The sequence below is a fragment of the Clarias gariepinus genome, chromosome 1, assembly GCF_024256425.1.
Source record: "Clarias gariepinus isolate MV-2021 ecotype Netherlands chromosome 1, CGAR_prim_01v2, whole genome shotgun sequence".
Classification (NCBI taxonomy): Eukaryota; Metazoa; Chordata; class Actinopteri; order Siluriformes; family Clariidae; genus Clarias; species Clarias gariepinus.
The window spans coordinates 51,520,001-51,545,000 of NC_071100.1; the positions used below are offsets into that span (position 1 = coordinate 51,520,001).

Sequence of the window (25,000 nt, forward strand, 5' to 3'; positions counted from 1 at the left end):
TACTAAAGGTCAAAACAAGCGAGACTGTATACGTTATTAAACTTGCTGCTGTCCAATCAGATGCCTGTGCTGTCTGATGCTCCGCCCACTCAGTGCGGGTGTGACCCAGTGATAGACAGACTCACGTGTTACACATAATCAGCTCTGAATGACTAAGATATAAGCTATGGCTAGGCCACGCCCCTTTCCCCTCCCAGCCAATCAGAAGGCACGGGGGTGTGTACCGTGCGTGTGAGGTTCCCCTGCACCAGGCCCTCAGCGTATAGCTCCGCCTTAAAGCTGCGCACAAACTCCATCAGCTCGTCCACGCCGATCCCCTCCACCACCGCCTGGTGCTTCTGCACCACTGACCAGCGCTCGGCCTCCAGGATCAACAGGCGCACGTCCCTGCACACACACGCGCACACACACGCACACACACACACGCACACACACGCGCACACACACGCGCACACACGCACACACACACGCGTTATATTATATACATATATATATATATATGCGTTATATTATAATATATATGCGTTATATTATATATGCGTTATATTATATTATATATATGCGTTATATTATATTATATATGCGTTATATTATATATGCGTTATATTATATTATATATGCGTTATATTATATTATATATGTGTTATATTATATTATATATGTGTTATATTTTAATTAGAATATAACGCATCCATTAAAATCTACATTTATGTTTTCAAGCTTCAATACACAGTTCTCCTTCAGTTCCTTATTGAACCTTACTGATAAATAGAACCGGTGTGTGTGTGTGTGTGTGTGTGTGTGTGTGTGTGTTAGAGAGAGAACACACACTCACTTGGCGAGTTTCTCAGGCTTTATCAGGATGTTGAAGTAAGATTTCTTCAGCTGCTCAGTGAACATGCTGAAGACGTCCGGCGGCGCCGAGAAATCAGCCAGATGATCCACAATCAGGTTAAACAGGAGCTGTGAACACACACACACACACACACACACACACACACCAAGGTCAGGGTCTATTACTGATGAGAAGAAAAAGAAGAGCAGGAGGGAGAAGAGGAGAAAGAAAAGGAACAGGAGGAAATGAACAGAGTGTAGATGAGCACGAAGAGAAGGACGAATACACACACCACTGCAGGAGGAAAAAGGAGCGGAAGGGAGAAGAAAGGTTGGTAGCATACACAGAGAGAGACGAGAAGAAACAGTTGACTGTGTGTGTGTGTGTGTGTGTGTGTGTGTGTGTGTGTGTGTGTGTGTGTGTCTCACCCGTAGTTTATGGTTGAACCCTTTGACCTTGATGACGAGTCCGTGCTCCTCGGCTGTGAGTTTGTACTCGAGCTGAGCCACGTCAGCCTCGTACGCCGGCTCTGACACGCTGTACAGCAACATGTTCACCATCACATCAAACAGCACCAGGCTGGGGACAGCGGGACAGGGGGACAGGGGGGGAGAGACAGAGACAGAGACAGAGAGACAGTGAAGATGTGGAAGCACCTTTATTATGTAAACACTGAAACTGTAGAAATCTCTATGCTCACTTCTTAGGGGACTTCTGGATCAGCGGGGAGATGAGATGGAACCAGACATAGGCTGAGACAGAGAGCGAGAGAAAGCGCGAGTGAGACACTGGGTTCTGAACATGGCAATAAAAAATTCATCTAACGTAGCATTAAAAACTAAACGCTATAAACTAGCACACGCTCTCAGATGTAAATCCCTCCATGTTTCCTCCCCGATTTATTCCCATCAGAACAGAACCTTAAGTTTCCATGACATCCAGCAGCTCGCTAGCTAGCAGATAGCTTAGCATGCAGGCTCTGAATTGTGATTGGTTTGTTCCGTTTATTCGGAGAGAATATTTACATTTAAAACCACAAAAACGTATTTACAGCACAGTGAATTCCTGCAGGTACACGTGTGCACACAAACACATATACACTATGTTGGCAAAAGTATTGGCTCCCCTACCTTCACATGCATATGTAACATTCAATTCCTAATCCATAAGGTTTGATATGCTGTTGGCCCCGCCCCCTGTACAGCTATAAAGCCTCCCACTCTTCTCAGAAGGCTTTCCACAAGGTTTAGGAGTGTGTTTATGGGAATTTTTGGCCGTCCTCGAGGATCATTTGTGAGGTCAGTAGGAACTGACATGGGGCTGTTTTTCGGGAGTTGGGCTCAGCCCCCAAGTTCCAGGGAAAGGAACTCTAAATGCTTAAGCATACTAAGATATTTTGGACAATTTCGTGCTCCTAATTTTGTGGGAACAGTTTGGCGATGGTCCCCTTCTGTTCAAGGTCCATGAAGACATGGATGAGGGAGTTGGGTGTGGAAGAACTTGACTGTCCTGCACAGAGTCCTGACCCTTAACCTGATAGAACACCTTTGGGATGAATTAGGGGCGGAGCCTGCGAGCCACACCTTCTCGTCCAACATCAGTGTCTGAACTCACAAATGTGCTTCTAGAAGAACGGTTACATATTCCCATAAACACACTCCTAAACCCTTTGGAAGAGTTGAAGCTGTTATTGCTGCACAGGGGGCGGGGCCAACGTTATATTAAACACTATGGATTAAGAATTAGATGTTACTCGGGTTCAGAACCATGTGAAGGCAGGACAGAGAATACCTCTGGGAGTATAGAGTATGCACATGCGAACGCACACACACACACACACCTTTAGGGATTTTGAACTTGTTGTCCTTCTTGTACCACACACACCCTCGCTCAGTGTCGGCCACTTTCACAGGAAACTCCGTGTCCTCCGCATCCGAGGGTTTCAGTGTAAAGTCCGTCGCTGAGGAGACAAAACACACAGAGTGAGCACAGAGGGTGTGTGTGTGTGTGTGTGTGTGTGTGTGTGTGTAGGTATGTATGTGTATATGTGTGTGTGTGTGTGTGTGTGTGTATGTGCACACAGTACAGTTTGATTGAAGTAGGTCTAAAGCAATTATGTCTAAAGCAATTTTCTCACACTCCACGAGAAACTGGCAGAGGTGGTGGTACGGGTCTCCTGTTGTCCAAGAGATGGTCCTTCTCGCCTATCACCCTGTCTCATCTCAGCTTTTCATCATTTAAATTTCATGCAGTTAAGGTAACCTCTCCAATTAACCTCCACATCTTAGTTATTTACCGTCCTCCTGGCTCTCTAGGAAACTTTCTAGATGAAATGGACATACTTCTTAGTCTTTTTCCTTCTGCTAACACTCCTCTCACTGTTCTAGGAGATTTCAACCTTCCATCTGATAAACTCCAATCCTCTTTCCTTCTCCCTCTCCTTAACTCCTTCTCTTTAACCCTAAACAGCTGCCCTCCTACACACAAGGCAGGGAATTCTCTCGACCTTGTTTTCTGCCGCCCTTCCCCAGTCACAGATATCACTACTATTCCTCTTCATAAATCTGATCATTATCTGGTATCCTTCACTATAACCCTTCCTATTCTATGTAAACCTAACCACCAAAATGTCTCTTTTACCCGCAGAAACCTTCACTCTGTCTCCCCTTCCTCTGTGTCTTCATACACCCTATCATTCCTCCCAGACCCAGACTCCTTCTCCTCTTTACCACTAGAGACTGCGACTGAAACTTTCCTCTCCTCTCTCTCCTCATCCATAGATCTCCTTTGCCCGCTGTCATCTAAACCAAGGAAGACATCTTGTCCTGCTCCTTGGCTATCTGATGTACTGCGCAACAACAGGAGAGAATTAAGAACTGCGGAGAGAAGATGGAAGAAATCGCAACTTGGTGCAGATCTCATCTCTTACCAGACTCTTCTTTCCAAATTCTCATGTGATGTGACTTCTGCCGAAACTACATTCTACAGAGAAAAGCTGGAAGCCTCTGCACATGATCCTGGCAAACTCCACAACATCTTCTCCTCACTACTCAACCCACCGACTCCTCCTGCCCCTTCCTCTCTGACTGCTGACGACTTTGCCACTTTGATCGAGGGCGGCATTCATCCAGACTCTTTTCTGTTCTGGCACCTAGGTGGTGGAACGAACTTCCTCTGGATATCCGTACAGCAGAGACTTAGACGATCTTTAAACGATGACTCAGGACGTATCTGTTTCTCCAGTACTTGGACTGAAAAAACCCTCTTCCCAGTTGTTGGACTAATCGCACTTAGTTATTAACCTAGTTAACCCAGTGTAAGTATCTATCCAGTGATGTAAACATTAAGGCACTTTTTGAGTGTCTGATAAATGCCTAAATGTATGTGTGTGTGTGTGTGTGTGTGTATCTCACCAATGAACTGGTTTTCAGCAGGAAGATGGAAGTCTGAGTTTAGTTCGAAGTCTGAGGCCCAGCGATCGCTCCACTGCTGCTGGATATCTGAAGCACAACAGCACCACGTCACATGCTAAGACACACACCGCGCGCGCTCACACACCGCGCGCGCTCACACACCGCGCGCGCTCACACACCGCGCGCGCTCACACACCGCGCGCGCTCACACAGCCTGACCAGTGAATCGATTGAGTCATTTCTCTCTCATTCAGTCAATCATTTTGGCAAACAAATTATTCTTTAGATATTGTGACAAATAGGTGCAGCATGACATCATCTTTTACTGCAGTGTGTTAGTTCCTACTTAACACACACACACACACACCCTCGACGCTGTACTGAGTGCCGAACCACTTCTCCTGTAGAGGACAGAGACTCTCGTGCTCCGGAGACAGCAGCAGGAGGTTCACTTTATCTGGAGTCAGGAGATTCAGGACACAGCCGATCACCTGACACACACACACACACACACACACACACACACACACATCCATTAGATGGATGATAGCAATACTGATGAGCATTTCAGGCTCTACATCTCGGTTATTAAGAAGCTATGTACTGTTAGCGCTAGATTGCTAATTTGCTAAACGGTGTGTGTTTACCTCAGGACTGAACTCAAACAGCAGCTGGTCTCCTGTCAGGAAGTCCTCTTTAGCGAACAGCTGCATGTTCTCACACACGTCCTCCACGTACTCAATCGGATCTGTCTACACACACACACACACACACACGATCACATAATTCTGTTATAATATTACATGCCCAGCTAACACTGTACAAATATAATATCAAAAATAAAATTTTTTTAACACTGATAGCGTAACCATAAACGCTAGCGCTAACAAACGAACAATGTTTCATATTTCTGTAGGACAATTACACAAAACACTTTGAACTTTACATCATCCCCACACCGCTACTGCTAATCACAACACGAATGCTAATGCTTAAATGCTAATTAGCATACCTGCTCTTGGAAGCGGAACTCGTTAGCTTCAATCTTCTGGATTTCCTCATAAATTCTGCAAAAAAACATCACGACTCTTAAAGAATAACATAAGGTGTGATTCCATGTGTGTGTTTATCACGTCACAGTAGAAGAGCATGAAACAACAGGGAGCGTCTCACCTGCGCTGAGGTCCGAGACGCTGCAGCATCTTCACGTACTGGAACACCAGATCAGCCACCTGCACAACGAGTACACCTCTAACTCCAGCGTTTACTACAGTCACTTATGTTAATATACGCGCGGTGCCTATACGCGCGGTGCCTATACGCGCGGTGCCTATACGCGCGGTGCCTATACGCGCGGTGCCTATACGCGCGGTGCCTATACGCGCGGTGCAGACCTGGTAGAAGTTCTGGAAGCCTTGGTCAGTGAGTGTGATGTTGATGCTGAAGATGGAGTAGGTGGAGTTCTGATCAAACCCCGTCTCACTGTTACCACCATACAGAGCCAACGCCCAGCACCTACACACACACACAAAAATGTATACAAGAGTGTATTAAATGAAAGAGTGTGTGTGTGTGTGTGTGCGTGTGCGTGTGCGCGCGAGAGAGAGAGATGTACTTTTTCCGGAGCAGAGACAGGATGCTGCCGGCTCCCTCATGACCGATGAGCCAGGCGAGATAGTGTAATGGCTTCACTCTAAAACACACACACACACACACACACACACATTAACACAAGTACTGTCTAACCTTGTGGCGAGGCGTTCAGGTGAGTGACATTAGTGATGGTGTAGCTCTGTGTAGTCGTCCAGGTGGAGCTCTTACTGGAGGGAACTCACCTGTAGTGCTTCTCCTGAGGGGGCAATGCCCAGGTGATGGTGAGGGAGTGTTCTTTTCTCACAGGTACCACTACCACACACACACACACACACACATATATATAAATATATATATAGATATGATGCTTCCTAAATGTGTGTTTTTATGAGAAGTGCTGAAAAGGCAGTGTGAATGGTTGTGATTGGGGTGTGTGGATTGGGACACGCCCACGCTGCGTTACCTCGGTAGAGTTTGTTGAAGGCCGGAGTGTTAAACGGCTCCAGCAGGTGAGAGAACTCGGGTCTGGGCAGGCCGCTGCAACACCAAACGCTTCAGCATTAACATCATTACTACTCTAATTATTATTATTATTATTAAAGAACTAAAATATTTTTTTTAATCTAACCAACCAAATAAACGGAAAAGAAAAAACAACTACAATAAATGTTTTTTTAAAAGAAAGAGAATGAAAGAAATGAAGAGAAAAAGAAGGGAATAAAAGCCCAGATGTGGAAAAAAAAGGAAAGCGAAGCTGCTGATTGGTCGGTTGCTGTAAGAGCCACGATGACATCATCTCCTGGGATCAGCCCTCGGTGCAGTTCTGCTACTCACCTGTTAGGGACGCTGCTGAAGATCTCTCGGACCCACTGCTCCAGCGTGTCCAGCGTCTCTGAGGGACAAACGACGGGATACACACACACACCGTTAGGGTTCCGCGTGCGCCGTGAGAGAACGCGCGCGCTCAGCGGGTACTGACGTGTACTTGCCTCTGGACTGCACGGCGAGCGTCATGTAGTGAGCGGAGTAGTGTCGCTTCCAGAACTTCCTCAGACGCTTGTACACGTTTATCTTGTTCCTCTTCGGCTCCGTCTTCAGAGTCTCTGCGTTCCCTTAGACGATAAAGCACACCTCGTTAGGGCACGGTGTCCATCAGGACATTAGGACACAGCCCAGAGACAGGTGCGTTAGCATGAGTGCAGCGCAGATCAGCAAAGAGAAAGAAGAAGAACAAGTAGCGACACTAACGAGGTTAACGAGCCTGGACACGGTGTTAGCGCTTCATCGCCACAGGATACGTGCTAAGCAGCTGATGCTAACTGCAGTTACAGCAGCACTTCAGGCTTTTAAAAAATAAACGATTAATCATGACTGAGATCTGTTTTAATGTTCCAGATGTTTCCGTCTCGCTAACACAAACACTCCCAGACGGTAACGTGTTAGCAAAACCCCAAGCAGGTTTCTGTTAAATCACAAGCAGCGTTTGTAACGAACGAGTGCTCGCACCAACATGACGTGTTTTAAATATCTTGTGTATTTATGATTGTGACCCGTCAGGACACACAAATCCAATCTGACCAAAATAATCTGAATTGAGCAACATGACTTTTACATGACAATAATTTAAGTTACAGAAATGAGAAACAATTATGAAGCGTCTTAATGAAACCTTGTAGCGGCAGAGCGATAAAGCTAACGTCTCGTTACGGATCCTATGCTGCTGTTCGAAATATGATATTATACAAAGTTAAAAGATAAAGACAGTCATTAGTATAGTGTATGTGTGACACACATCGCCGTTAGCATAAACCCTTTAGCGGTGTTAGCATTAACTAGCACATTCACAAATGCACAGCTGATGTCATCTGTGTGTGGAATGAGGGTCTAAAGGTTGCTGCTGTTCAGAGCAGTGCGAATGTGTGTGTGTGTGTGTGTGTGTGTGTGTGAGAGACACACGGTGCGTGAGGACAGTTACCCCAGCAGAACTTGCCCATGGGGTGGTGAGGTTTAGCCAGACTGCCGAACAGCATCTCCTTACGGTGCGAGTCCGACGGCTTCGCTAGCTGAAACTCTGAAACACAACAAAAACCAAATGTCTCTTAGTTCTGGATCGTGTTTCTTCTACCCGAGTTTCAGTCCGTTACTAAAAGTAAGCGGCAGTGGAAGACGAGACGCTTTGTACGACGCTACGCTAACACAGCCGTGACGAGATCAGGGCTCAGGGCCGAGACGAGCGGTTCAGGTTCCACTCACAGGGAGTTAGCGAGGAGAACACCTGAGGAACAATCAGAGATAAAACATCCTCCAGTCAGAGGTTCAGCACACACACACACTCTTACTAACACACACACTCTCACTAACACACACACACTCTCACACACACACACACACACACACACTCTCACACACACACACACACACACACTCTCACACACACACACACACACACACTCTCTCACACACACACACACACACACCCTCTCACACACACACACACACACCCTCTCACTAACACACACACACCCTCTCACTAACACACACACACCCTCTCACTAACACACACACACCCTCTCACTAACACACACACACACTCTCACTAACACACACACACACTCTCACTAACACACACACACACTCTCACTAACACACACACACACTCTCACTAACACACACACACACTCTCACTAACACACACACACACTCTCACTCTCACTCTCACACACTCTCACTCTCACACACTCTCACTCTCACACACTCTCACTCTCACACACTCTCACTCTCACACACTCTCACTCTCACACACTCTCACTCTCACACACTCTCACTCTCACACACTCTCACTCTCACACACTCACACACTCACACACACACTCTCACACACTCACTCTCACACACTCACTCTCACACACTCACTCACACACACACGTCTCTGTGTGTGCCTGCCCTCGTTAATGACTTTAACGAGCTGCTCCTAAAACGTTATTAACCTACACTTTACTCAGACACATGCAGAGCTAATGGACTTATAATGTGTCTGTTCCTGTTAATAATATGCTAATGATATGCTAATAACACGCTGATGAGCAGTCACTCTGTGTCTGGTGTGTGTGTGTGTGTGTGTTAGAGAGAGAGAGAGATTCCTCACCGCTGTCGACAGCCTCCACCTCCCTGTCTACTGCGTCTCTGATCATCAGGGGACAGATGAAGAACTGAGCCCACCTACACACACACACACACACACACACACACACACACACACACCACAGTGCAGGTATAGCATGGTTCATACTCTAATCTATGGTTCTGACTCTAATCTGTGGTTCTGAGCGTGCGTGCGTGCGTGCGTGTGTGTGTGTGTGTGTGTGTGTGTGTGTGTGTCCTGGTCTCTAAGTTCACCTCTGAGGTAGGAGTGATGTACCTGTCAAGGGCTTCCCGAAATCTCTTTCTCTGCACGTCAAACTGGAACACCGTCCTCTCACAGTCGGTGGAGGCGTTATCGTTGCCCCCGTGTTTCTTCAGGAAAGCGTCGAATCCGTTCTCACGCGGGTATTTCTCACTGCCCATAAACACCACTAACACACGGGGGGAGAGAACAAACAATATGTGACTTCATGATCTGATGATTTGGGACACAGCCCCACGGTACAGTAGGTCTGCGTGCTAGAGATCAGGGAACGTTCTGGGACTGTAGCGAGAGCGATCTTACTGAGAGCACACAACGATCTGGAGAGACCTGCTGAGGAGATGCACTGAGAATTCACAGGAGAACCGAGAGTGGAGCCGAGGAGACGAGAGCCGCGCTCAGGACGAGGGGAAAGTGTTTCCCACTAGACGAGATCGATGCCACAGTAAACCACAGCACTCGGAAAAAATCTTTTCCCAGAAGAGAATCGACTGCTAACACTTCACACAGGAAACCCTCGCGGAGTTACAGCACGCTGTTGTTTAGAGCCGAATAAAACAGAGCGACTGAGGGAACGCGGCGGGTGAAAGAGTCGGATCAGACGCGCACGCCGACTTAAACACGCCACGAGACTCGCCTCAGGAAGCTGTCAAGAGTGGAGCTGAACTGGTGCACAAAGGCCCTGGACACTGCCCCGGGGGGACACCGGGGGACACCGGGTGGGACACCGAGGGTGACAGCAACGAGCCTCGAAACTCCTACATTATTAAAGTGTGTTATTTATTATTTTACAGATTTGTACTGAATCACTGCGTCTCTGCCGCACCAATAAAACGCCCAGAAACAGTTTACGCTTTCACATCATATTCGTGCCACCACTAGGGGGAGCCAGAGATGCAGCGAGGTCAAACAGAAGGTTCTAGGTAATTACACAGCTACAGGAAACCTAAAACTTAAAACACACATGTACACACACACACACACACAAAGCAGTGAGAGATGGAATGAAATAGTCGTGTACACACTCACTGTGTTCCAGGAAGTGCGCCAGTCCCGGCAGGTCCTCGGGGTCACTGAAACTTCCCACCCCGATACACAGGGCCGCTGCTGACTGTCTCACACACACACACACACACACACACACACACACACACATCAAAATACTGAAAAAGCCCACACTGTCTACATGATTAATTGCTCCCAAAAAATCTGACCCTATTCGGGTTCCATGTTCCATATTTGGTGTTATTCTCATCTCTCTCTCTCAGGATGTTCCAGCTGGTTCTTGGTTTCTGGCCCCTTATTAGAGTTTTACCAGACCAAGCGTATATGCTAGGCTCACTGACTCTAACACACTACTACAAACTACTGGCAACTAACGTGTGTGTGTGTGTGTGTGTGTGTGTGTGTGTGAGAGAGAGAGAGTTCAGGTCACTGACCTGTTTCTCCGAATCCTTCTTCTTCTTCTTGTTCCTCTCCCTCTCCTCATCCTCACCATCCTGCTCATCTTCCTCCTCTGACTCATCATCTGTCCCCTCTCCAGAGTCATCTTCCTCATCATCCTCCTCGTCCTCATCATCATCGTCGTCATCATCATCGTCATCGTCGTCGTCATCGTCGTCATCTTCATCATCATCGGATTTTCCCTCAGAGCTGCTGAAGTCTGAGATCAGCAAAGCACGAAGGCCGTTATTCAACTCTATGTACCTGAGAGAGAGAGAGAGAGAGAGAGAGAGAGACAACAAAGGAGATGGAAAAGAACAAAAGATAGATAAAGTGATAGACAGGACAAGATACAGACAGGGTCAGAGAGAGAGAGATAAAGAGACAGACACATTAGCGAGACAAACAGCAAGAGGGGGGTGTGTGTGTTTGTGTGTGTGTGTGTGTGTAAGAGTTCTGATCGGAAGGTATTAGGTTCAAGCCCCACATTGAGAAAGACCCTCAACCTGTGAGGTCTCACCTGTACTGCTTTGGGTCACTGGGAGACTTGATGATGTCATCGTCCCCTCGGTTCTCCTGCTGTCCCGGTCCAGGGTTCGGTTCCCCTCGATCTGCAGCGGCGCTCTGAGCCGACACACTCCCCACACACTGTTTAGACTTGTTGGGCATCTCGACACGGAGACGTGCGCACTACAGAGACAGAGAGAGAAAGAAAGGGGGAGGACAAAACAAGAGAACGAGTAAAACACATATACACACACAATCTACAAATACTAACACACACTCTAACACAGCCAGGTAAACTTCACACTTAACTGCAGCACACACAAACACACACAAACACACACAAACACACACAAACATCAAACCAGATCTACACAAGCAGGTATGGTATAAGCTGGGCTGAGAGATAAGAGACACGTGTGTGTGTGTGTGTGTGTGCGCGCGTGTGTATGTGTGTGCGCGTGCATAAAACGGATGATTTAATCCTGGGTTCCTCCTCCACACGCCTGTACACACCCACACACTCCTCTACATTTACATTTAGGCATTTAGCAGACTCTCTTATCCAGAGCGACTTACATTTTTATCTCATTACACATCTGAGCAGTTGAGGGTTAAGGGCCGCGCTCAAGGGCCCAACAGTGGTAACCTGGTGGTTGTGGGGTTTGAACCTGGGATCTTCCGAACCGTAGTCCAATGCCTTAACCCCTGAGCTACCCCTGTCCACATACACACTCATACACAACTCTACACACTCACAGTCCCATACACTCCTCTACACACCCGTACACACCCCTACACGCTCATACACAACTCTACACACCCCTACACGCTCATACACAACTCTACACACCCCTACACGCTCATACACACTCACACACATACACATCTCTACACACTCACACATCTCTACACACTCACACATCTCTACACACTCACACACAACTCTACACGCTCCCAGTCCCATACACTCCTCTACACCCCCTTACACACCCATACACACCCCTACACGCTCATACACACCCCTACACGCTCATACACACCCCTACACGCTCATACACACTCACACACTCCAATACACACACCTCTACACACTCACACACACCTCTACACACTCCCATACACACTCACACACACCTCTACACACTCACACACACCTCTACACGCTCATACACACTCACACACTCACACACACTCACACACACCTCTACACGCTCATACACACTCACACACACCTCTACTGGTATATTATGATCACGTGTATTGATGAGAGTGGAAAGCTCGCGCTGTACCGACCTGACCGGGGCGCGCGAGCGGAAGTCGGCTCCAGCACGTGCGTGTCAGAATGTTTCTGATCATGTCACATTGTTTCCGGTTTACACACGCGCGCCGTTACTCCGTTACACAGGGAGTCGTTACAGTGTTACAGTGTTACAGTTTCTCTCTTTCTCTCTCACACACACACACACACACACACACACACACACACTCTCTCTCTCTCTCTTACCTTTAGCCGGACTTCACCCTGCTCTCCTCTGATTGGTTGAACCCTCCGTAACAACCCCGGCTCTGATTGGCCCAGCCCTACCGTGGTGCTGAGTTCTGATTGGTCTGAGCTTCGACACGTGTTTGTGTACACAAATAAAACATTTATTCATTAAATATGAAACATTTAATTTGTGTTTCTGTGCTTGTTTACATGCTGTGTAGAAATAAATAATGTTTAACCTTTAAGTCAATTCAGATCATGATTTTATTTTTATTTTCTTCCCAGTGTTTATAACACACACTCATAATATCATTAATATTCATCATTACAATATTTATTCACGTGATTTAAATGATCCTCCTCCCCTGGTGTCAAGGCAAAAAGTCAAGTCGTACATTTCTGTTGCAGTTTATCAGTTCAACCGCCAGGTGGAGCTCAAAGTACAGTCCTATGAGGTCAGAATTCCCTCAGAACTCAGTGTTCTCAGGATGAAGCACTTACTGAAAGCTAGTACATGTAAAAAACATAGGAACTGTAATTAACTGAAACAACTGTAAATATTACATTTCAAAGATTAAATTCAATTAGATTCAGTCTAGTTTTATTTATACAGCAATTTTAACAGTGGTCATTGTCACAAAGCAGCTTTACACAATCAAAGAAAATTATGGATATGTGTATGAAATGTAAGAAAATGTGTATAAATCTAAATGATCGAATTGTCCCTGATGGGAAAAACTCCCTGAGATGGTAATAGGAAGAAACCTTGAGAGGAACCAGACTCAACAGGGAACCCATCCTCATCTGGGTGATAATGGATAGCAGGGATTGATCTGCACTCATACTGTGTGTTAGGACGCTGGAAGTTCAGTAGAACAGGAAATATGAATAGGCCTATATGTTAATATATAGTGCAATTGTGTAGCGTTTCAATTCCACTGACAGCATGTACTTTAGCATTAGCGGCGCAGTGTGTTCACAGCATAACCACAGCACAGAGGGTGGAGTGGGTGAGGAAGAAACTCAACCAGAAAACATCATTTAGAATCTCTGCATTGAGCATGCTGAGTATAATGTGCCTGTGGCGGAGAGTCCTATAGCTAGCTAGCAAAATATAAGCTAGTCTTTTATACAGTAAAAACGTTTTAGGATTATAAAGAACACCGTTTTTCTCCCAGATGCGTCAATAATTTAACTGTAATAAACTTTAATATGTCTCAAATTCTCCTTAGCATAAGGCTTATTAGCATTTTTTGTGCCACAATGAGACCTACTAATGTGGCACAACTTCTAAACATTAATTCATTCACACAAACACTATAACAGGTTTCTCTTCTGTTATGTTGAAGGCCAGGGTTCAATTGCCACCCAATGCTCAGACCTCAGCCACTGGATCCAGTGGGACAAAATGAGAGGGTTGTGTTATTATGGGCATCCGGCGTGAAAACTGTGTCAAGTTGTGGGGATCGGATGGTCTGCTGTGGCAAGTCCTCGATGGGAGCAATGGGAAATACAACAACAACAACTAACTTAAGAAAATACATAAAAAAGATACTTATAAAGGCAACAAAAACACTCACATTCACATGGTTAAAATGAGAATCTTTTTGCTAGGCAGCAGCGACATTGTATGGCAACTAAGGAAAAAAACTGTAGCTAGATATAAAAGATTAGCGTCTTTTACAAACAATGTTGTTAAGAAGACTAACATTTATCTCAGAGATGGTGATAAATGTCTGATTAAAGACTCAACCTCGCTGTAATTACGTTGTCGAGACAAATATTGCTCAACGTCGAAATAAATCTCTGTGTTATTCTATTAGTCGTTATCATTAACAAACAAAAACATTCACATCCATATGGTTAATGAGAGAAGCCTGTTGCTAGGCAACGGCTAAATTGTACGATGACTATGGAAAAATTTGTAGCTAATTATAAAATTATTTCCGTCTTTTACAAAGAAACTTCATCAAAACTGTTAGAAAGACTAACAGTTACCTCTGAGGTGGTGATAAATGCCTGACAATATACCCATCTGATGTCTGATAAAATAACATCACTGTGATTACAGTCACACGCGTTCCGCTTAACGCCGAAGGAAACCTCCACGTTATTCTGTTTGTTGTTTTTATTCAGACTGAAACGCAATACCACAACACATGTGGAGTTAAAGCGAGAAGAGCGTTGCTAGGCAACTGAGAAGTTCAGACGCCGAGTCAGGACTGTCAGGAGGATAACACCTCAGCTAGCTAGCACCATCCCGGTGTTTTACACAGAGTGTGAGGGGAAAAACACCTCAGGATTCCTCAGAATGTCAACATTCTCCTCAGATGTGTTGATCATTTGTTGGGGGGGAAAGACACTCAGTCGTGGCTGTGGAAACAGTTAGCACGAATGCTAACACAAACTAACTCCGCCATTTCACGAGAGTCAGGAGCGCGCGAGCTGGAGGATGCGATAGATGATAAGAAAAACACGCGCGCGCACACACACACACACACACACACCGTCATTATCGTCATCACACGCAGCGCACGGTCGCTCACACACACACACACACACACAGGCGCGCGCGGGAGGAGTCGGTGAGGATTTTCCCGCTGCTCACCGAATCGCATCCTCCGGTTTTCTCCTCCTCCGGTGACAGCTCGAGCTGCATCCTAAAACACACACACACACACACTGGTGCAGTCCCGTCACGTCCTCGCGCTCCCATCCGCCTCAGCGCGAGCAGAGCAATGCATCTGACGGGAACGCGCGCGCGGCTCAACCGGAGCGACATGCACAAGATCAGCGACCAGGGTGAGTATTAACACACACACACACACACACACACACGGAGGAACATTGTTTCTGTGTGTTACATTGCTGCGCACATGATGGGGCTCAGAGATGACTCAGGGCTGTGTCCCAAATCCTGCGTTTCCAACGCGTTATAACGCATGTACGTGATACGTGACGTGTTAACGTGCCTTGTCGGGTCTGTTTGCCTTGAAGACACGATCAATAAATCAGAGACATCTTGTATCCGCATCTCGACCTGCCATGTTTATCTCACACACACACACAAAAAAAACAGTGCCGGATCATCGCTCCTCCGTGTGCTAAACATCTTCTCCCAGTAGTCCGGACTCCATTTTAGCACCGGAGGCATGTTTAATCTCCATCGATCCGGCGGTGGTTTTATTCCCCTCACATCCCCGCGGCTGCTCGCATTAGCTAATGAGGGAGGAGAGCGAGAGAGATTTCCCACAAGGAGATTCTTTAATATTCCTGAGTCATTTATAGCTGCCTAGCAAACTCTGGAGGCCCCGCAGGGACGGTGAAGCCTTCAGACTGCAGCAGCACGGTGGGCGTACGCTTTTATCCAGCCATATTCAGGGCTACACACACACACACACACACCGATCTTTCAATATGTTCATTCTAAAGAAGTGTTCACAGAGATCATAACCACACTTTCACTCTCTGTTCATTTCCAGTGCTGTAAAGGAGCTTCTGATGTTGTCCACGTACGGAGGAACGATGCTGTGGATCGTCCTTCTAAGCAGCGTCAGTGTCGTTCTCGTCCGGACGACTCCCATCCCTCTGTTGGATGAATCGGAGGAAATCGACGAACCTTGCTTCCATCCATGCTACTGCGAGTTGAAAGAGGGCCTGTTCCATGTCCACTGCGATGGCAAAGGTTTCACCAACATTAGCCAGGTGGCCCAGTCCTGGATCAGACCTTTCAAGCTGTACCTGCAGAAGAACACGCTGCGCAAGCTGTACTTTAACAGCTTCCTGCACCTGAACAACGCCATTGCCGTGAACTTGGGCAACAATGCGTTGCAAGACATCCAAGCCGGTGCATTTAATGGACTGAGCTCTTTGAAGAGGCTTTATCTCCACGAGAACAAGCTGGAGGTGTTCCGCAATGACACGTTCCTTGGCCTGGAGAGCCTGGAATACCTGCAGGCTGACTACAATGTCATCAGGCGGATCGAGAGCGGCGCTTTTAGACACCTCCACAAACTTCGGGTGCTGATCCTCAATGATAACCTGATACCTGCTTTACCTCCGTTCCTCTTCAGATCCATTTCCCTTACACACCTGGACCTGAGAGGAAACCGCCTCAAGAGCCTGAGCTACCGAGGAGCCCTGGAGTACATTGGGAGAAACCTGATGGAGATTCAGCTGGAGGAGAACCCCTGGAACTGCGCTTGTGATATTGTCCAGCTGCGGGCCTGGCTGGATAGAATACCATACACATCTGTGGTGGGTGAGATCACCTGCGAGTACCCCTTTCACCTGCATGGGAAAGACCTGCGAGAGATCAAGCGGCGTGAGCTCTGCCCGAACCTGACTGATGCCGAGATTGAGGCTAGTCTGGGAATCCCTCATTCGTTAGGAAGAGCGAGACCAACCAAGCCTTCGTCTATGTTCTCTGCAAACCAGAATACAGTGTCATCTGTTGAACAGAAGAATGTGAAACCGACGCGAAGGCCAAGGCCATCAAAAACCCCGCCCACTCCTCGCAGCATGTATCCAAACCACCCGCCGATCGCCGGGTACGAAACAAGGCCACCCATCCCCATCATCTGCCCCATTGGCTGCACCTGCAACTTGCACATCAACGATCTTGGCTTGACCGTGAATTGCAAGGAAAACGGCTTTCACAACGTTTCTGAGCTAACGCCACGACCGCTAAATGCAAAGAAGCTCTACCTGAGTGGGAATCTGATTCAAAGGATACACAGGTCTGACTTTTGGAATTTTTCCAGTCTGGATTTATTGCACTTGGGAAATAATAAAATATTTTACATTCAGGAAGGGGCATTTGGCAACTTACCTAATTTACGCAGCCTGTACCTAAACGGGAATAACATCGAGAAGCTAATGGCGGACATGTTCTATGGCCTGCAAAACCTTCACTACCTGTATTTTGAATATAACGAAATAAAGGAAGTTCAGCCGGCAGCGTTTAGCCCGATGCCTGCGCTTCAACTTTTGTTTCTTAATAACAATCTTCTACATTCACTTCCTATAGGCACTTTTGAAGGAACTTCGCTTGCTCGGCTCAACCTGCGCAACAACTACTTCCCTCATCTGCCTGTGGGTGGGGTTTTGGAGCACCTACATGCTGTGGTGCAAATCGACCTGAATCAGAACCCCTGGGACTGTGCGTGCGACATTGTTCCATTAAAACAGTGGCTGGAGACATTGAGCTCTGTGGTTATAGTTGGCGAGGTGCTATGTAAAACTCCGGATGCCATGCTGGGAAAAGATTTGCGCTCTGTGACCCCGGAGGGGATTTGCCCCGAACTTTTACAACCGTCCTTGTCCCCGGATGAACATGAGATGGAGTTTTCTCCCTCGTTCCCTCCTAAAGCTGTCATTCCTCTTTCCGTGCTCGTCCTAAGCCTCGTCGTTCTGCTAGTCTCGTCATTCTTTGCCGCGGCTGCACTTTGCACGTTCGTCATGAAAAAGCGTGACAAGCTTCCTTTTAGAAAGCAGGAAGAGGCGGGGCTAACTGGAATTCAGATGGAGTGTGGAATATTCACAGAAACTCCACCGACACTGCCTGAAACTCCACCCTCTAATCACGTCTATGAGTGCATCAGTGTGCCGTCTTCACAATGTGCGGCTTATGAGCGGGGGCGAGATGGGGCGGAACCTATAGGGCTTTGCAAGGAGGAGGCAGGGCCGATGGAGTGCAAGTTGGAAGGGGCTGATTGCGGAGAGAGCAGCTCCAATTACAGGACGGCGCTGGAAAAAGAGGAGGAGTGGACAACTATAGTAAGCCATGCTCCGATCAACACCGTAACGGATATCGCTGGTTTCCACGGGAACGGGATACTCTGTCCGACTGTGATTGACAGCCAAGGCCCGACTCCTAAAGTGGGATTGGTACACAGCCTTTTCGGGACCAGTTCCTGGTTAGGGGACATCAGTCCAAAGCAAGCGGTCACAACGGACATAGAGCCGAGGACAGACTGCGCTAATCAAACCGCAAGCGGTTACCCCAACCTCAGCGCGAGACTGAAAACCAAAATGGATTACGTCGAGGCCCTGGAGAGGTCGTATCAGTTTTAAAACGTTTATGACAAAATAAGAGTCTTAACTTTCCCGTCAACTTTCTTCCAGGATCGAATAAAGACTGAACACCGTGTTGCTCTGGAGGAAATCCGCATACTCGGAGTTTTATAACAAGTGCCTTCACGAGAGCAGCCAGCAACCATGTAAAGATAATTATTTTTATACAACTACAGTTTATTTATCTAAAACACAGATTTAGAGCAAATGGACAAATCTGCAAAAGGAAGGAATGATGCGTCTAAACCACAGATCTCCATATTAGACACCTACGTAGCTGATGACATCATTACATACGCCATGGCGCGATGAGGAATTTGAAAGGAGCGTTCACAAGTAGTCGATGTGTAATGTAAAAGACTCAGGAGACATTCTTAAACAGGTTTATGCGCAAAAACATGAAAACAGCAGGCGTGCCACGAAACAACGTTCACGCTAAAGACGTGTACGTCATGTAACAATCGTGAGGTGTCCCTGACCTTCCCATGTGTTTATGGAGGGCTAGACCGTGAGGTAAATAGCAGCTGAGAACGGTGTTGAGTCTCTCAGTGTTCGGTTGCGGTTCTGGTAGAGCATTCAGGTGTAGAGGTGGATCGTCATGTTATGAATAATGATGTCACAATCGTGTATTTTTAGATGTGTACGTCATGAAAGTATTTTTTCCTTTTTTTTTACTGAGTAAAATGTGTTTTGTTTTAAAGCATATTTACAAAAAGTTTTATATTAACGAAGCAGATTTTAACAAAACAAAAACTTTAGCAGTAAATAATGAACTCGTTGCACTGTTACTGTAGTATCCTATAATGTTTAACGTCATCCGGCGCGACGTCGCGTGCAAACACAATGACGTCGACAAAAATATACCCGCTACGAGCACGCAGCATAGTTTTTTATTTTAAAATTATATAATTGTGTTAATTTTGCATGAAATACTGTGAACTATAATACGCTGGGATTTAACGCCGTTGTTTGTACTTGCGGTTGTTTTATTGCACTAACAGTAGCCGAACTACATCACGCGTAACGACCCGACGCACTCTCATTTATCTATATTTATATTTTAAAAATTGAACATTTAGCTACTTTAGACACAAAGCTTCTAGAATAGCTGGAAGAAAGCATAGTTAGCATTTCCTTAATTAGCTAGCACACTAACATACCCCAATATGCTCGAGATGTAAATATTTATTTCAGAATGCTTGTCGAGGATGCATGAATGTTTAATTGTTAACATTACTTCAAACAAAACTTCCAGTCTTCCATATCTTGCTGCTAAGAAATATACCTTCTGCTACCAGTAGCTTGTAAGCCGTCATGCTAATCAAGTAAAAAAATGTCAGTGGCTATCAAAAAAAAGAAAAACTCAAGATTCTTTTAGAATCTAAAAAAATATATATATTTACTTAAATGATTAGGAAAGTGCTACCACTAGCTAGCAGAAAAATGTCAGCAAAAACTGCCCAAAATAAAGCTAAATATGGTTAAAAATAGCTTACTTATGTTAGAAAGTTTACACAAACAAAACTTAGCTAGTTAAAAATGACTATCAGTGTAACCCCCCCAAACACAAATTTTATGTAATAAATAAAGGCAGCTAGTTTTAAAACATAGCGTCAAACTAGTTTGATAACAACAATTCCTGGAACAAAATAAAAAAAAAAAATGAAATAACTTGGAACAAATATAAACACTGCATATTAATATTATTTCCTCAACAAACCTAACTAAAGTTACCCACAAGCTAGCTAGCTAAAATCAGAGAAAATTCCTTAAATTAAAGCAAGCTATCGTAAAAGAATTTGTGAAAATCCACAAACCAATATTGCTAGCTAGCTAACATCAGAAAAACATTCCCAAAGAACAGGTAGCTAATGTTAAAAAAAAAAAAAGTTAAAAACTGGCTAGCTAATGTTGGCAAATTTTTGTGGGCTGTACCCAAAGAAACGGTAGCATGCTAGTTTAAGGGTTTCGGTATCAGTAGAGCGCCCTCTCTCCCCCGGGCACTAATATGGACATCTGTGGTATGAAGCCTGGCTTTTTTCTGTGGATTCCTTTCGTTCTTGCTTTTTTTCTTTTTTGTGATTAGCAAAATTTTAGCGGCGGAGTGAAACTGTACAGCGTTTTTATTCAGCATTTAACCTGCTCACAGCGACGGACGGCGCAGAGGCCAGACGCGCGGTTTATAATCATCCATCTGCGTGCAGGACGTGTGCTTATATTTATTCTTCTATTTCAGTGTTATTAATTATTAATTATTATTAATTATTATTCCTGTACATCATGTTTAATTAATCAGTGTACGATGATTCTGCCTCTCGTTTAGCCTGAACTGAATAAAGGAGGATAAACGCTAACTGCTAAGCGCTCCTCATGCTACTGTGCACTTATTTAGTTTCCCAAGTTTACTTTGAAGTGTGGATCACACACAAACACATATACCACACACACACACACACACACACACACACTATTTAAACTCACAGAATACACTTACTTCTATAGCATACACATGACCTTATAACTCACTTTATAAATTGATATCTAGCTGATTTGCAAAACAGTTGACTTGCTAGCTTTTTTTCTTTCTTTTTTTTTGCTAATTGACTAGCATGCTAATTTTTTATGTTAGGAGCAAAATAAGTAGTGAATTGAACAACAGCATAACACTGTTTTAATATTAATTTTTAGCGCTTTGGACATCACTGATGCAGGGATTGCCAATTATCTAGTTTAATATCTAGACAAATCAGGTTAGATGATTAGTAGAGATAGGCGGGGCAGGGGGAATCGATTCAGTTATGAATTGCAGTTCTTTTGTGTGCTGATTCCTGTATCACCACACTGACGTTAAAATCTATTTATTAAAACCTATTATACATTTATAATAGAGAATATCTAATTAGAGCACTGCAAGCACTAATTGGACGAAGATCGCGTGTTAGAAGCCCAGCATGCCCGTGTGAGGACACATGCATCCGCATGCTCACTTTTGAGTTTTAAGACTTTGGAGGTGTTAAAGGATGTAAAAAAGCATATTTGAAGTTAGTTTGTAGTCTTTAAATGCTGCTGTGAGAAAACTAATGTCATAAGGTGCTACATTTAATTATGGACTGCATTGAAAATGACCTGAACTGTTATTGGGCGATAATTAGCTAAAGGACTGGTAAAAAGCTAAAGTGCTAGTTGCCTGAATGGTTGTTTTGCTAGAATGATATTAATATTCCACTGCAGAAGAAGTCAATCAGGGACGGGGCTTACGATCACAATGTGATCATGTGATATCACTTTTACCGCTCCCTTCCATATCTTTGTGACTCATAGCTCAACGTTAGCTAGCTTGCTAGTGATTAATTAGCTAATCATACTTTATAGTAAAGGTACTTAGTGCTAAACAGCGAGTCAAAGTGATGTCATACTATCATGTTTGTTATTGGGAAACCAAAGGAATGTAAACTCTACCTGTCTTACTCTCTTTCCCACTCTTTACCTGTCTCACTCTGTATCTCTCACTCTCTATATGCCACCCACTTAATACCTGTCTCACTTTATCTCTCTCATTCTCTATCTGTCTGACTATCCATTTGTCTCACTCTCTATCATCCATTTATTCCTGTCTCAATCTCTACCCGACATGCAATTATACCTGTCTCACTCTCTATCTGTTTCATGGTCTATTTTTTGCTTTCTGAAATCTACTCTTCTCTGCCGTATTTTTTTATCTGTCTTACTCTCTATTTGTCTCACTCTCCATCTCTTTCTCTGTCGCTCATTGAGTGATCCACTCATCTGTCTCACTTTCTGCCAGTGTCATGCTGTCTGTTTCACTGTCTCTTTCTGTCATCAGCTCATCTCTGTCTCAGGTCTTCTCCCTGCCACATTCTCTCCTCCACTCATCCTTCACTAATTGTCTGTTTTTCTCTCTCTATTCCCCTTCTCACTCTCTTTATTCCTCTCACCCTGTCTCACTCTCTGTCTCTTTCCGTCCCCAGTTATCCCACTCCCCTCTCTCTCTCTCTCCCATGGGAGGTCTCTGCCCTGTCCCCCCTGACCTTCCTGTAGGTCTAGCCCATCATTGTTAGCCGAACATTAGCGCGAGTTTCCCGCAGTATGGTGCGATGCGGTTAGCGGGAACAGCGTCTCTTGCGTCGAAGCTGCGTATGTGTAAGAAACACTAAATATAACCGAGCTGCTAGCGTTAGCTCCTCCGGTTACGTCCTTATTGATCCAACTACTGGGCTAAAAATAGCACAACTAATGGTATAAACTAAGTGTGTGTGTATATGTGTGTGTGTGTGTGTGTGCAGATATTAAAGTGTGTCAGACACACACTGCTGCTCCGTTTATACATACTGCGCAATAATTCTGTCTCTATGATGGCCGGTGCTCATTGGCCACAGGAATGCGTGTTACATGCTTACGTTAATGCTACGTCATGCTACGGTAACACTGCGTAACGCTTCTTGTTCTTATTAAATGAGCCTGAGGGGAAAGGGGCGGAGTTTAAACTTCCTCTTTCTCTCTTTCTGCCTGTCACACTCTGTCTCACTCTTTTTGTCATTTACGTAATCCCTGTCTCACTCTATTACTCTGTAACACATACATCTCTCTCTTTCTCACACACACACACACACATTTAATTTTGTTGTATCCTGTACAATTACAATAAAGAATCTCTCTATCTCTCTGCCTGTCTCACTCTCCATCTCCCTGTCTGTCTCACTCTCCATCTCTCTCTTTGTCTGTCTCACTTTGTTAGTATGTGTATATAAGCAACTGTGTTAGTGTATGTTGTGATAATGACGAGTGTGTGAGCATCTAAAGGCCCGGAGCGTGTGAGCTGTGACTCGAAGAAACACACAGCACTAATGAACTCCAGCGCTAACGAGGACTCGCTACAGGAAATGAGCAAAAATGCTAAAATTAGCACAGGACGCTAACAGGAAGACATGGCTTTAATAAGGAGGGAACGCGCGCTCAACCTCCTGCTGCTCATTAGCGCAGCGCTGTAAATAAACCACACACTTTAGCTCCGTAATGGCCAAATTCACCGCTAATGACCTCGCTGGCGGAAACACTGCGCGTGCACACACACACACACACACACTTTCACACCCTGCTGGAGAATTAGCATAATGTGATTTTTAATGAGTGTAGCGACGGTGCACTTCAGCTAACCCTGAACACAAACACACATTTCCTCAGACTGGACTCGCATCACACTAATAAACATCACATTTACATAATTGTGTCATGCTTCTATATTATGAGATGTAACACACACACACGCTCTCACACACACACACACATAGATAAACTTTTAAACTGGTATTAACATCAATGTCTGGGTGTCCACAAAGAACTTTTTGTCTTAGCAGAACGTAAAGAGATATGAAGTGATGTGAAGAAATGGTGCAGGATAAAAAGGTAAAGAGTGTGTGTGTGTGTGTTTAACTCATCTCACGCAAAAGAGGGATTTTGAGTTCAAGAAAAAAAGAATCCAGGAAAAAGTAAATTTCAAAATCACATAAACTTGGCAGATAGATAAAGAAAAAGAAAATAGAAAGAAAAAACTAATGAAATGTACAAAACAATTGAAAAAAGCCAGGAAAAAAAATGTTAAGAAAACTAAAGAAAAACTAAATTATAAAGAAAAAGAGCAAGAAAGACTTTTAAAAAGGGAGTGAAGATGTCAGAAAGAAAGGAGACATGGGGAGAGAAAACATGACGTGTGAGAGACGAAAAGAGATCTCTGAGAAATGAGACATAAGGAGAAAGTCATGTGACATGAGTCACGAGGAGTGAGACGTTGTGAGTGAAGTGTGGAGAGTGAGATGTGATCATTATATGGTGAGTAAGACTTAAGGAAACCTTGGGAGTAAGATGCGAGGAGTGAGATAGGGGACGAGAGAGGTGAGATCTCACCAGTGGAGAGTGAGACAGCTGTGTGCTGTTAGGTGTGAGCACAGTGAGCGTAGTTCACTTTGTTAGCGCTTCATTAGTGGTAATTAAGGTGATAATGTGACTTATAAACACTCCGCCGCGTTTAACTCTTCATCGCTCGGGCCTTCCTGTAAGCCGAGGTCGCGTTGCTCAGACGTTTCATCAGCGTCTCGGCGGCGTGTTGCTCTACACCACTATTTCCAGCTCCTTTAGTAAAAAACGGTGTTGTTCTACTGGTCATGTGACCGCTGTTGCCCAGCAACCGGAAGCTGTCGGTCGGTGCAGCAGGGGTAATAAAGAGCGAG

The 25,000-nt window shown here is 45.2% G+C and overlaps 2 protein-coding genes across 3 annotated transcripts in view; one reads left to right on the plus strand and one right to left on the minus strand.

Annotated features, from left to right (window-relative positions):
• nrd1a (nardilysin a (N-arginine dibasic convertase)) overlaps positions 1-12,731 on the minus strand; it is a 17,480-nt gene extending 4,749 nt beyond the window's left edge. The window contains exons 1-23 of one of the 2 annotated variants that reach the window (XM_053497481.1): positions 12,488-12,650; positions 11,208-11,377; positions 10,684-10,951; positions 10,274-10,355; positions 9,260-9,413; positions 8,987-9,060; positions 7,817-7,912; positions 6,831-6,953; positions 6,676-6,733; positions 6,305-6,378; positions 6,084-6,153; positions 5,864-5,941; positions 5,643-5,763; positions 5,422-5,480; positions 5,261-5,315; positions 4,896-5,000; positions 4,616-4,739; positions 4,249-4,335; positions 2,676-2,795; positions 1,536-1,587; positions 1,264-1,414; positions 836-963; positions 225-387 (exon numbers count right to left, since the gene is read on the minus strand). In XM_053497481.1, coding sequence (XP_053353456.1) covers positions 225-387; positions 836-963; positions 1,264-1,414; positions 1,536-1,587; positions 2,676-2,795; positions 4,249-4,335; positions 4,616-4,739; positions 4,896-5,000; positions 5,261-5,315; positions 5,422-5,480; positions 5,643-5,763; positions 5,864-5,941; positions 6,084-6,153; positions 6,305-6,378; positions 6,676-6,733; positions 6,831-6,953; positions 7,817-7,912; positions 8,987-9,060; positions 9,260-9,413; positions 10,274-10,355; positions 10,684-10,951; positions 11,208-11,377; positions 12,488-12,550 — 2,475 coding nt within the window. In that variant the 5' untranslated portion in view covers positions 12,551-12,650. Of the gene's footprint in view, positions 1-224; positions 388-835; positions 964-1,263; positions 1,415-1,535; positions 1,588-2,675; positions 2,796-4,248; positions 4,336-4,615; positions 4,740-4,895; positions 5,001-5,260; positions 5,316-5,421; positions 5,481-5,642; positions 5,764-5,863; positions 5,942-6,083; positions 6,154-6,304; positions 6,379-6,675; positions 6,734-6,830; positions 6,954-7,816; positions 7,913-8,986; positions 9,061-9,259; positions 9,414-10,273; positions 10,356-10,683; positions 10,952-11,207; positions 11,378-12,487; positions 12,651-12,698 lie in introns of those variants that run through there. The other variant, XM_053497482.1, reaches the window with a different exon arrangement.
• Positions 12,732-15,243: 2,512 nt separating this feature from the next.
• On the plus strand, positions 15,244-21,099 carry slitrk3b (SLIT and NTRK-like family, member 3b). Its single transcript, XM_053497483.1, has 2 exons — positions 15,244-15,482; positions 16,163-21,099. Exon 2 carries the CDS (start codon positions 16,182-16,184, stop codon positions 18,753-18,755), a length of 2,574 nt encoding a protein of 857 aa, XP_053353458.1. The 5' UTR covers positions 15,244-15,482; positions 16,163-16,181; the 3' UTR covers positions 18,756-21,099.
• The last annotated feature ends 3,901 nt before the right edge of the window (positions 21,100-25,000 follow it).

Excerpts from the sequence above, each read along its gene's own strand:
- slitrk3b (XM_053497483.1), top strand. The coding sequence starts at position 16,182 with ATGTTGTCCACGTACGGAGGAACGATGCTGTGGATCGTCCTTCTAAGC.